This window comes from Podarcis bocagei, assembly GCF_964188305.1.
Source record: "Podarcis bocagei genome assembly, chromosome: 14".
Classification (NCBI taxonomy): domain Eukaryota; kingdom Metazoa; phylum Chordata; class Lepidosauria; order Squamata; family Lacertidae; genus Podarcis; species Podarcis bocagei.
In genome coordinates, this window is record NC_138139.1 from 3,118,073 (window position 1) to 3,130,850 (window position 12,778).

Sequence of the window (12,778 nt, forward strand, 5' to 3'; positions counted from 1 at the left end):
TTAAACGTTCAAGCACTCCAGGAGAAGGGCAATAACGCATGGATGTGCATTCTGAGCAGGGAATTCCAAGCGGAATAAAGAGGAAACTTCTTGGGAATGGAAAGGCAGCAAACACATTGGCCCTGAACATCTCTGAAAGGCTTAACCAAGCAAAAGCTTCAGTCATGCACAACCTCTAAATAATGCATTTTTCCAAATGCCGTTCACTTACATCCTCTGATTCGAAGACGTGGCAGATCATCTTGTACTGCTTCTTTCCTTCCTGTGCGCCGGGGGTCGTCTCAATACAGTCCTGCGAAGCTGATCGGGGCATCCGACGCCTGGCCATCAAAACGACGATGTTACCTATATCGGCAATGTAGGAGATGGTGCGCAGTGCATGGTCCATCATGGTTTCCTAGGAGCAACCGATAAGCCAAAACTATCAACATGGGCCCCCAACTATTTTAAAATGATGCATGTTCCTTCTTATTTTATAAAGAAGAAGAGAGAAAACATTAGAAGAGCAGTGCCCCACTGCCTTGAAACGGATGTGCCAGCCCACTTCTGCTGCCCAGAACTGAACCAGGGCTGGTGGAGGCTGGAGCCCAGCAATATCTGGAGGGTCACAGGTTCCTCATCCCTGAACTCTTTGGTCCAGTCCAGTCCAGGCTCTGTTCTGCTCCTAGACTGGCAAGTTCCCCATCTTCCTCATGTCCTGCTTGTGGGCTCTCAGGGGCATCTGAAGGGGAAACAGGTCACTGGACTAGACAGGCTTTGGCCTGAGCCAGCAGAGCTCCTCCAAAGTTCTTATGGCCTCCATGCTTCAGTTCATCCATTCACTGCAATCCTGCACCAATAATCTGCAGTAGAAATATCCAGAATTCTCCCGCCTCTTCCTGAGTGATGTACAAATCAGCTCCTATTGAACTTGCACTGAAAAGCAAATTTGATTAATCTTTTGCCAATCATTATAGGTCATTTTAGAGTGTGCTAGTCTTCAGAAAAATCTTACCATTACCAATATATAGAAGGAATCATTGATTTCTTATTCTTTGATAAATGATGCAGGCAACTCAAACTGTCATTTCAAATAAAAAGCCAAAAGTGTGGGGACACACGGACACACACACACACACGCACACACACACACACGTGCGAGCACACACATCTGACATTTCAGTTAATTAAATGGGCATTTAGAGACCCTGGATGCAGCTCAATTTAAAGCCATTTAGTTTGTGCTTTTAATTAAATTTGGTGCTTTAAAAACCTTGGCTGTTAAGCCACATATAATGCAGTACTCATATGAAAAGTATTATATTCTGCAAAGCACCTCTTACATTTCAAAATGAAATGGGTTCAACAAGTCTCTGACAAATAAAACAAATAGATTGGCTATATGGCTCAAATCAACACAACTAAAATTCACGCGCACTTAAGGAATGAGAGGCATTCGTGAGATCAATTAAGGGAAATAATAGACATTACTGAAAACTTACAATTTAGAAAGCAGGGGATAGGAAGCTAAATGAAAGCTGAAGATGCAGGTGCTGGAATTTCCCCTAGGCAAAAAATGAAAGTCTGCTACTGTATTTTTAAAACAATAGAATTCAGGGATGAGTGTTCAGAGGACAGCAGATTGAATGCACATCTGCCTCCATTCCTGCTCCTCCTCATGGTCCACACTGATCAAACAAATAATCAATCTGCAGGGACAAAGGTCACGAGTTGGATCAAAGGAGCTGTGAGTAGAAGAAAAAGGCAGCCACAAAAACTAATCTGCAAATGCATTTGACTGATGGAAGTTGTAATCAAAGCTTCATTAATGTGTGACCCCAAAATTCTGGATCCCCCTGTCAACTGATGCCAAAGTTTTGTGCTAGTTTGTGCCATTTTGTGTTGCGAAACCTGTGTTTTGTGCCACCCTCCAAACCGAGAAATTGACAAATTGAGGTCACAAGTTAATGCCAAAAAATCCAAAACTGTCCAATTGACACCAAACAGGTGCCAAAGTTTTGTGATGCAAACACCATGTTTTGTGCTGCCCCACAAACTGAGTAATTAAGACTCAAACTGGGGGCCATAGGGACACCCCAAAACCGAAGCTTGTCTGAAATCTCAAGATCACACATTAAAGAAGCTTTTAAAATAGCTGGAAGGCACTGGCTTGGCAAAAGTGGTGTTAATTTAAGCAGCCACTGCAAGCTGAAGACCCTGCCTTTGGCTTCACCCACCTTTAGTGTATTTGAGATGGCAGCCTATGATAACAGACCTGTGGCTCCCATTCCCTGTCATCTCTTTCCCCCCCCCCCATCCCTGCTTTGAGCATCAGCTTGGTGGCTCCTTCCTGGCCTCCTGAATGAGTGCAGGATTACAGACTACGTGGCTCTCCCAGCGGGCCCTACGTGAAAGTTGGCTGGTTCCACTATAGGCCATGAGCTCTCCTCTGCAAGGAGTGTGTGTGCTATACTCCTCCTTGGCCCTGCTTCTCACCATCCGGAAGGGCTCTTTGCTTGGCTGGAATGGGTCCTTCAACCGTGATAATACTTCTTGCTTGTCTGGATGAAGAGATGTGTATGGGGGTGGGGGTAAGAGTCACACCATTGCTCCACCCATTCTTTCCCTCTGACCCCACCCACTACTAGTCTGTGGCCCCTCAAAAGATGGCCCAAGATGGTTGTCAGTCTGGAAAATGTTCCTCACCCCCGGTATACAGAATGTGAAAAGGGACTGCTTTCAGCTTCCAAGCACAGAGAGGGTGAGACAGATTTAACACATATACCTCATTTCCTGTTTCAGTTTGAAATCCATTATTTTGGTGGTAGGACCATGCTGCAGGCAATGACAGTGCTCTGTCACAGCCCCCTTCTCAAAAGGCCTATTTGCTAGGGATTCACTGTCAACCGACCACATTTATGTAACTGGACACCAGTTGTGTCAACCAAACTGCCTTGGGAGCGGCTGCATCCCTTGGCTATGACATTAACCCCCAGACTGTCAGCAGTGAGGACGGACAGAGACTCCTTGGCCAGTTTGGCTTTGAGGTCCCTGCACAATGAGAGCTCAAGAGCCAAGCCAAGGAATATCTATTTAGAGAGCAAGCCTGACCCATCCCGTTGAGGAACAAATTAATTTGTTGACTGTTAAATCTTGCTTCTGGATTTTGATGCTCACCCACTAAGGAAACAGCTCCCATTCCTTCCCACTGCGCACACACACACACACACACACACACACACACCCCTTGAACTGACGCATTATTATTTATGTGCAGCAGTGAAATGCAACTATGGAATGCATTTGTTGCAGCGGCTAGCAGGTCCCATTACCATTTGTCATTTTATTAAGCTTTAACAGCGGGCCTGAGGCAATGACGGTGGGGGATTTTAATGAGGGTCTGAGCAATCGTCCTGCAGAAAGTATTGAGAATGTGAAATGACAGCGTGGGCAGCTGGCCTGAATGGAAAACTTAGCAGACCTGTGTGTGCTCTTATTTTTAAAAAGACCAGACTACAGAGATAAAAAATGGCTAATCCCAACCTGCAGGTTTACCATCTAAGGAAGAGACACAACACACAATGGAAGGAACCAAGTTATATTAGCAGTAGAGGGGTCCATCTGCTCATCAACCCTAGAACTTTCCTTCAATATGTATTTCTAATAAGAATAATAAAAATAATAATAGGGGGATGTTGTGTTGCTTTTCCTGATTATCACACTAGTGCTTCTGCCCCATTTTCCAGTGTTCCTACCTCACTGCAGTACCTGTTGCATGATAGAACGGTGGCTTTTTTATCCCTATATGTCACACTCAATTTCATTCACACCAGTGGGCATGGCAAGACACAACGACAAATGGCATTGGGCAACACTGCTACTCCCCCCTTTCCACACATGCCTGCTTCTCCCCGCCCCCTTAATTCCCCCATGGAAACAGCAGGAAAGAACTATGATGTTTTATCATTCCAAATTTTGTCACTTTACTCTCACTATTTTTAGGGTTAAGGGGGTTGCAAATGGGTGGTGGTTTGGGTCCCCCCCTTGAACCAGATAACACAGAAATGAGTGCTAAATTATTCCAGGCACAAGGTCTCACATGAGTGACGGTAGGCTTACATAATCTTAAAGGAGGACTGTCATTTGAAGCTCTGGCAGAGGCTAGCAGTGTTTCTCAAACTTGGGTCCCCAGCTGTTGCTGAACTACAACTCCCATCATCCTTAGCTAGAAGGGCCAATGGTCAGGGATGATGGGAGCTGTAGTCCAACAACAGCTGAGGGCCCAATTGGAGAAACACTGGTAGAGCTAGATTACTTCCATATCCCTTTGGTGCTGGCTGGGGCTGATAGGAGTTGTAGTCCAGAACATCTGAAGGGCACCAGAAGGCTGAACAAGATCCAAGACAGTGATTTCTGTTCTTATCTACAAACACGTGATATCATCTTTCTTCAAGAAACCTGGGCAAAAGAGGGCACTATGGCTGAATTACAGGGTTTTACAAGTTACACTCAACCAGCTCTTAAAACTGTAAAGTATGGAAGGCCTAGTGGGGGGCTGGCGGTGCTGGTGTCAACCTCTCTTAATGTATCAATTCAACAGTGTCCCTCGCTGACCACCCCTAATTTTTTAGTGTTGTCCCTTTCTGATAGTCTCCTGAGAAATACTTATTGCATATATGTGTATATACCTCCAGTAAAGTCTTGTGGGGAACTGAGATCATATTGGGATAAACTTGACCAACTACTCGAAAGTATAGACTCTCTGTCATCTAACCCTCGGCTTGTCTTGGGAGGTGACTTCAATGCCCGGATCGGCCTTGTTTCCCCACAATGGTCTAAACTTGGAGGACGAACCTGAAATCTGTCAGAGGGCAGCAATGGATACCATATCTAACCGTGCTGGGAAATATCTTTGTGAACTTATAATAAAGCATAACCTTTTGTTATGCAATGGGCACGGTCAAGGGGATCAAGAGGGTTATTTTACTGTTATCGCCCCCAGAGGATTTACTAGCACCATAGATTATATCCTAACATCTAATAATGTGCCAGTTAACTGAGATACCTTCAGGATAATTCCCAGAGCTGAAAGTGACCACTTTCCACTTGAGTTATCTTTGACATCATTCTTTTCTCCTGCCTTTCCTAAATTATTGGATGAAACAGAATATCTGATACTTGGAAATAGAAGGTTAAAATGGAATGCACAGGTCCAAGAAAAAATGATTCAGATCCTGGATTCCCATGAATTTGCTTTATTAAAGGGGGAAATGTTGTTAGAAACAGGAAACATAATTGGACTTTATGAGAACATAATCAACCGAATGCACCCACTGATGACCACAGCTGGTGTGATAAAAAACAAAAAGTTTAAGAGACAGACTTGGTTTGATAAGGAATGTCAGAATAGCAAAAAATGCCTAGCTAGGGTACTTAGAAAATTGAAGTTAAAACAGGATAAGTACAATCTTGCTCTACAAGCTGAGGTAGCCCAGTTACGAAACAATTATAAATTATTACTTAAAAGCAAGAAACAAATATATTATGAACAACAGTGGAAAGAATTGGGAGATGCAGCACTCCAAAAGGACTCACGGAAATTTTGGCATCTGGTTGCCCAAGGCACCAATGGGCTGGGCTACTCGTTAGAAGCATCTGTCCAAGGAAAGGATTGGGTGACATATTTTACAGAAATATATGGCCCCTGTCCTGACCCACCCCCACAAGTTTACTATACTCAGTTATCAGAACTGCCAGAATGGCCAGATGTCACGCCCAATCAGATTAAGAGGCTAATCACAAGCCAACTAGCTAATAAACCTCCAGGAGAAGACATGATCACAATGGAGATCTTTAAGATAAGACCTGCTTTCTGGTCTCCCATTTTTGCAAAATTGTTTTCATACATTAACAGCTCAGGTCGCATACCTGAAGGGTGGAAGTTGAGTATAATTGTCCCAATATATAAAAAGGGTGATAAGAAAAACCCTGCCAATTATAGACCCATTAGTTTGTTAGATGTAGCCTCCAAACTATATGCCAGGCTCCTTCTTGGGAGACTGGAAGAATGGGCAGATACAAATAAGGTGATATCTGAAGTCCAGGCAGGTTTTCAAAGAGGGAAATCCACATTGGACCAGTGCTTTGTGCTGAACTTTCTGCTGTGTAAATACATCCATAATTTGAAGCAAAAATTATATGTTGCTTTTATCGATCTAAAGTCAGCTTTTGATACGGTCCCAAGACACGCATTGTGGCAAAAATTGGAAAAGACAAATATAGACCTTCGTCTATTATTTCTCATCAAAACATTATATACTGACACATCAGTACAAGTAAAGGTGGATCTGGCTGGCCATCTCACCACTAGAATTAAGACCATTACTGGAGTCAAACAGGGATGCATTTTGGCACCTTTCCTGTTCAATTTTTATATTAATGACATGGTTAAAGAACTGGGGGGCCTACAGTTTGCCCCTGTCACAATTCTCAACCAAAAACTCTGTTTTAATGTATTTAGATAATATTTATTGCGGCCATAGGCCCATACAGGTAAAAACAACACATAAGTGACAGCTTGTGCCGTGGGGGAAAAGAAAAAAAAAGAAAGGAAAAAAAAAACAGTCGCTAAAACACCGCTATAACAATAAAATACTATAAGATGGAAAGGCATGCTACGCCTTAATTAGCTTGTAGCGCTCCTTGGCGTCGCTTTTGGGAGAGGACAGCGACCAGGAACCTAGCCACTTTCAGGGTCGTGTGGGAATCCTTATCCTGCAAGATTTGGGCAAGATGGAATTTTGGTGGGGTACCCTCTAGTTTCTGTATGATTGATCCCAACAAATTTGCCCGTGGCACATTGAACAAGGGGCAAGTGAACATAATGTGCTGGAGCGACTCCGGCGTCACCTTATCACATTCGCACGTGGCGGGGTCTTGGCCCTTTGAGAATCTATGTCTCAGGACATTGGAGGGGAAAACGTTGAACCTCGCTTTGGTGAAGGCCAGTCTATGGGCAACAGTCGAAAGGGAGGAGAGGTATGATGGAACGCAATAAGTTAAAGTGATACCAATGTTCTGGGGCGAACAAACACCTCCCCCCAGCATATAATTTTGCTGTAAGTCGATGTCATCCAGTCTTTGACGGATCAGTCTTTGAGCAGTGATTTGGTCTAGTTTTAGGGAATCTGAGGGAGAGATTCCATAGCTCAGGAGTTTGGCATGGATTTTACTAGTCCAAAGGCTGGAGAATTCATCTCGCCATAAGCATTGGACAAGGTAATGGTTTGGTAATCTATGCCACAATGATAACCAGTAATTGAAGACTTGCTTCCACAGGCAAGTTTCTAAGGATGCGATCTTCAATTCTAGTCGCATGGCTGCGTTGCTTACGCACAGGGGGAGCATTAGGAGCCGACGTAGGAATTGGCTTTGCAGAGTCTCAAGGGGAGCAAGGTCTGTCATCACGGCCCAGAGCGGGGCAGCATAAGCAAGCACTGCAACCACTTTTGCCTTGAACACCTTTAGGGCCGAGGGAACATGCAAAGCTCCGTCCGAAAAGAAAAATCGGAGGAGCGCATATGACAGGGTTTTGGCCTTGTTAAGTAGGTGTTGAATTTGAGCTTTCCATCCCAAGTTGTATTGAAAAATAACTCCTAGATATTGAAATTTTAGGACTTGCTCTATTTTTGCTCCACCAAGCTTCCATTTGTATAATCTCCGGCTTCTGGAGAAAATCAGAATCTTGGACTTAGCATGGTTGATAGTTAGTTGGTTGAGTTGGCAATACGTGGCAAAGATCTTCAGAGCTCTGGTTAGTCCAACACGTGTATAAGATAGAATTACCGCGTCGTCCGCATATAAAAGGAGTGGGCAGCGGTAATCCGCTAGTCTAGGCGCGTGTATACTTGGAGATGAGTTAACTAGGGGTGCTCGCATGTCGCTGATGAAAAGGTTGAATAGGCAGGGAGCCAATATACATCCTTGGCGCACTCCCTTGTTTATTGGTATCGAATTTGTGAGGTCGCCCGCAGGAGTAAGTCTCACTCTGGCAAGGGTACCTTCGTGGAGCTGACTTATGAGCCATAAGAGTCTTCTGTCAATGCCCTGTTTCGCAAGTTTCTCCCAAAGAATATTTCTAGGAACGCTGTCAAAGGCTGCCTTTAGATCTAAGAAGGCAGCACAGAGGTAGCCCCGGGGAGGGGAGGAGTACTTCCGTGCCAGATGATAAAGAATTATCGCATGATCTGTTGTAGAGCGTTTAGTTCTGAACCCTGCTTGTTCGTGGCCAATCTGGTTAGTCTCATCTACCCATCGCAATAATTTAGTCAGCAAAAAGCTGGCATAAATTTTCCCTATGATCGAAAGGAGGCTGATGTTACGGTAGTTTTCCGGCTCCGTTGGGGAACCTTTTTTATGAATTGGTACTATAATGGCCTCCTTCCATATTTTGGGGATGAGACCGGAAGTGTTGATTGCATCGAAGGTTTTGGCCAAGATGCCGGCCCACCATTTTGGGTGTAGTTTGATGGCTTCAGCAGGGATCAGGTCGGGCCCAGGGGCTTTGCCCGGTTTCAGTTGAGCTATTAGCTTGGCTATTTCGTCAGGATCGGTGGGAGGCCAGATAGGTAGGTGGGTAAACAGATGCATCAGATGGTCGGAGGGAGCATCTGCCTGTGAGAAGCATTTCTTTAGGAACAATTCCCATGTCGGTGCAGAGATGACTGCCCTTGGGTATTTCCTCACCCTTCTGTTAATCAAAGACCAGAATTCCCTGGATCTGTGTGGTTTTGACGCAGTAATCAAAGCCTGCCAACGATTATGTTGCCACTCACGCTTGGCGGTTTTCTGCGTGCGTTTGTAGACTTACTTGGCTTGGGCATAACTAGCTGGCAGAGTAGATGCATCAGAGATCTTATATACATTATATATAGCACGGAGGCGCTGTCTTGCTTGTTTGCACTGCGAATTATACCAGGGGGCACCGTAAGTATACTCGTTTCGATTTAAATTTTTGGGTGGTAACCTAAAGAAGGACGAAAGATCAGTCGTATGATGGTGGAAGCGCTTCAGCACTATGCTATGCTCGTCTGAGGCAGAGCCTATGTTGGAATGGGGCCCGAGGATTTCTTTTTGAAAGAATTCCTGGTACCTTTGAGCCTGGGTCTCGGACCATTTGATTCCTCTTACTTGGAGAGATTCGTTGGTTACCATCTGGGTCGCATGTCTATGAGCCTCCGGCTGCCAGTTCAGGGAAAGCTTAGCTACAAGGGGAAGATGATCACTAAATTGTACATTCTCGATCTTAAAAGTGGGAATACACTTAAGTAGATCCCTAGAGACCAACAGGTAATCGAGGACGCTGTTTGATTTAACGCTCAGGTGAGTGAAATCCCCTGGAATATCAGGGAGGCATGTGCCATTTAAGGGGACCAAATTCAAACGGATGGCCATTTGATAGAGGAGTACCCCAGCCTCATTTGCTCTGTGGTCTTTAGAAGTTCTCCTCATGATATGTTCCAGGTCGTAATTATCAAGGTTTGGGGTAACCCACCATTTGGCTTTGGTCAGCGAGTCCCAGTTTGCTGCTGTGCGGGCATTAAAATCGCCACCTATTATGGCCGGGGTGTTAGGGAACTTAACATAGCATGAGAGCAAATGCTCTTCTAGCGAGTCCCATTTAGAGCCCAGTTTGAGGGAAGAACCCCCAGGTGGCAAGTAAACATTTGTAACTAGGAGCGAGATCTTTTCCCCCGCAATCAGCCCGGTAAGGGCGTAGGGAGGCAGGACCTGTACTAGCGTAAATTTAGAATGTAGGTTGAGGGAGATGCCTATTATTAGGCCCCCTTTAGGGCGGCCTCCTTTCAGGGAGGGGCAGGCAGGGAGTTCTAGCAGCTCAAAGCCATTTAGGACAATTTTCTCTACTTCCCACGATTCTTGGAACAAGATGATATGAAACAGGATAATAAACTCCAAGAATTCTGGCTCATGTTTTTTTCCCCTCCAGCCCGCGATGTTCCAGCTGAGGACTGATAGGGGGGAGTTCCTGTTGTGTTCAATTCGCTGTCAATTCAGGGAGAGAAGTGAGTCCTTTGGAGGCAGGGCAGACCCCACAAAAAAGTCAGTTATTTTACTTTGCATGGCAGGCACCTGCTGGAGGTGCCTGATCTTGAAGTTGGTAGTGAGGTGTTCAGACTGGGGCGACAGAACGGGTCTCCCGCTGGCTGGCCCAAGGGCGGACACTTCAGTGGGAGACTCCACAGGATTTGCTGAGACTGCCCCACCGCGAGGTCTAAAGGTCGCCGATGAAACCATTTGATTTATATGTCCGGCCGGGTCTTCAGTCCAATCCGGGTCATTTTTTGATGTAAGTGGAACACTCCCCTGACCTGATGCTAGCGAAGGTACTGGGGATGCTTGACGTACAGGTACTGTTTGTATGTCGGGTCTATGCCGCTCAGGGGAATATGAGGACTCCAGTTCCGGCATTGATGGATTGGATGGTAAGGAATTGTTTTGGTGGAAAGGACTCTGAGTTACACTCTTCGGCGGGGGACTCTTGGAGGGCGAGTCAAAATTCATCAAGAGTTGGGATGGGAGGCCAACTTGTGAGGCAGAACCTGGGTCTGCCAAGTGTCGGTGGGATTTGCCCACAAGTGGGGGAGGCATGGGTTTAGGAGCTGGACTGAGGTATGGAAGACTTCCTACTTCCTTAAAACACGACTCCGAAAAGCTGGCAAGGTTATCCTGAAAAGTGGGCAGGACTTTTCCGTTCTTCTGGACATGTATGAGCTGGTGGTTAAGTACTTCTAGTCTATCAATTATTTCTTGTTGTTCCCTCGGTGGAAGGTCGCCAAAGGTGGCTAAAAGCTCTCTTTCCTCCGGTGGGGTCAGAGAATTCCTTGCGCCAGTGGGTTCCTTTGGAGCTCGTGGGGACGTGGGGTAAGTCCAGTTTTGGTACGTATGGATATCCTCCGGAAAAGGAGGCTCAATGTCCCGGGGTGCTCCCGACCTCTCCGACAGGGTCCGCTCCGTGTCGTAACCGGCAAGTAGAAGGGGATGGATCATGCTATCCATAAAAACTCTTGTTGGGAAGATATCATACCTAGCCAAGAGTGATTTCTGCCTGATGATAGCTGAAGGGATCCTTGGAGAGTAAAACGCAAGCATGTATGCTGTTTTAATGTATGCTGATGACCTAGTACTTGGCTGCTTGCAAAATTAAGTTCATATTGCACGAGGAATGCTTTATCTATAAACTATGATAAGACACAGGTCATTGTATTTGGGAAGCGTTCTAAAAAGCATGTTTGGCACCTGGATGAACACATCATAAACCAAGTAAATACATTTAAATATCTGGGATTGATTTATTCAGAAATGGCATCTTGGAATACACAGCTATCCAATATTAAATTGCAAGCCTTTAAATCAGCAAAAGCCATTCTGAAATTTGCTGCCTGTAAAGGTGGAAATCTGGTCAACCCAGCTCTATCTGTGTATAAAGCAAAAACAATGGCCCAGATTTTATATGGTGCAGAGGTTTGGGGTACCTCAAAGGTCTCCAGTCTGGAAGCCCCACAGAATTATTTTTTAAGAGTTCTTTTAGGTTTACCCAAAGATGTGCAATCTGCCATGGTCAGGTTGGAAACTCGCATGTTGAGCATAGAGAGCCAAATAGATAAAAGAATTCTCTGTTACTGGTTTAGAGTTCAACAGATGGACAACACTAGGTGTCAGGGAACTGACATCGGAGACCAGCAGAGAGAGAAGTCGCCCCAATAGTGCAGGAGAGGGAACCAGCAAGGAGAGAGAGAGGGTTTCCGAGGGGGAAGGGAATCAAGGGGACACCAAGAAGGAAGGAGGGAATGAGAGCACTTTGGAGGGAAGGCTCAGGGACTCTTCCAGTGAGATCAGTGGGGAGAGTGCCGGACCACCACTGGGCACACCTACTCTGCGCAGAAGGCTTCCGCGCAGAGAGGCTAGGCGGAGACTGGCTGTCAAGGAATTCTTATGTTGGAAAAAAATTAGGAAACACCCACTAACGGATTCTGCCAGTGACTGAAGCAGACGCACAGGAGTGCGCTTCAGTTAGGGAAAGGTTTAAACAACAAGCAGTTTAGGGAAGTCGGTGACTTACACACAAGCAACTACAATTCCCATTACACTAGGCTACCAAAAAAAATAATGCCTGATTGAGCTCTCAAATGGATTACCCCTTAAAAACTGGGTACACCATGCTGCCCAACTGATGGGCAAATATGACCTCTCAGTGACTGAGATTAAAGAACTCCCCTTATATTCACAGAAAAATATTTTTAAACGAACCATAAGAGCAGTGGCAACTAAAAACGATCTAAACTCTATGTGCACATCTACATGCGCCCCGTTGTATTTTAAACTTAGAGAGGTCAATGAACACATCTTATTTTAATGAATTGACTTTTGCACAGCTTCGAAAAGCTTTTACAGAGCTACAACTAAATACAATAAGCTCTGCTTATAGAGATGGGAGACATAGAGGCATACCAAAAAACGAACGTGTTTGCATTAGGGGATGTTCTGAAGTAGAGGACCTTATGCATTATATCTTGCACTGTCCGTTATATAATGATGCAAGAAAACGATTTTTGGTACCTATAATGACAGGGTCCCCTGACCAGAACCCCCTTGACATGATGTTATATCTCCTTGCAGACACAGATAAGTATGTGACCTGGCGGGTAGCACTTTTTGCAACTGCTGCTAGGAAAATTAGAGCAAATTATATAGCCAAGGTAGCCATTAACTGTAAAGGTGA

The 12,778-nt window shown here is 45.1% G+C and overlaps 1 protein-coding gene across 7 annotated transcripts in view; it reads right to left on the reverse strand.

The window, feature by feature from the left end:
* The window catches only part of APBA2 (amyloid beta precursor protein binding family A member 2), a 118,493-nt gene that overhangs the window by 17,025 nt on the left and 88,690 nt on the right, over positions 1-12,778 (reverse strand). For 5 of the 7 annotated variants that reach the window (XM_081170558.1, XM_081170557.1, XM_081170561.1 and 2 more), the window contains 2 exons: positions 5,575-5,634; positions 212-397 (listed from right to left, as the gene is read on the reverse strand). In XM_081170558.1, coding sequence (XP_081026684.1) covers positions 212-397; positions 5,575-5,634 — 246 coding nt within the window. The remainder of the gene's footprint in view (positions 1-211; positions 398-5,574; positions 5,635-12,778) is intronic. The other 2 variants (XM_081170563.1, XM_081170562.1) reach the window with 1 other exon arrangement.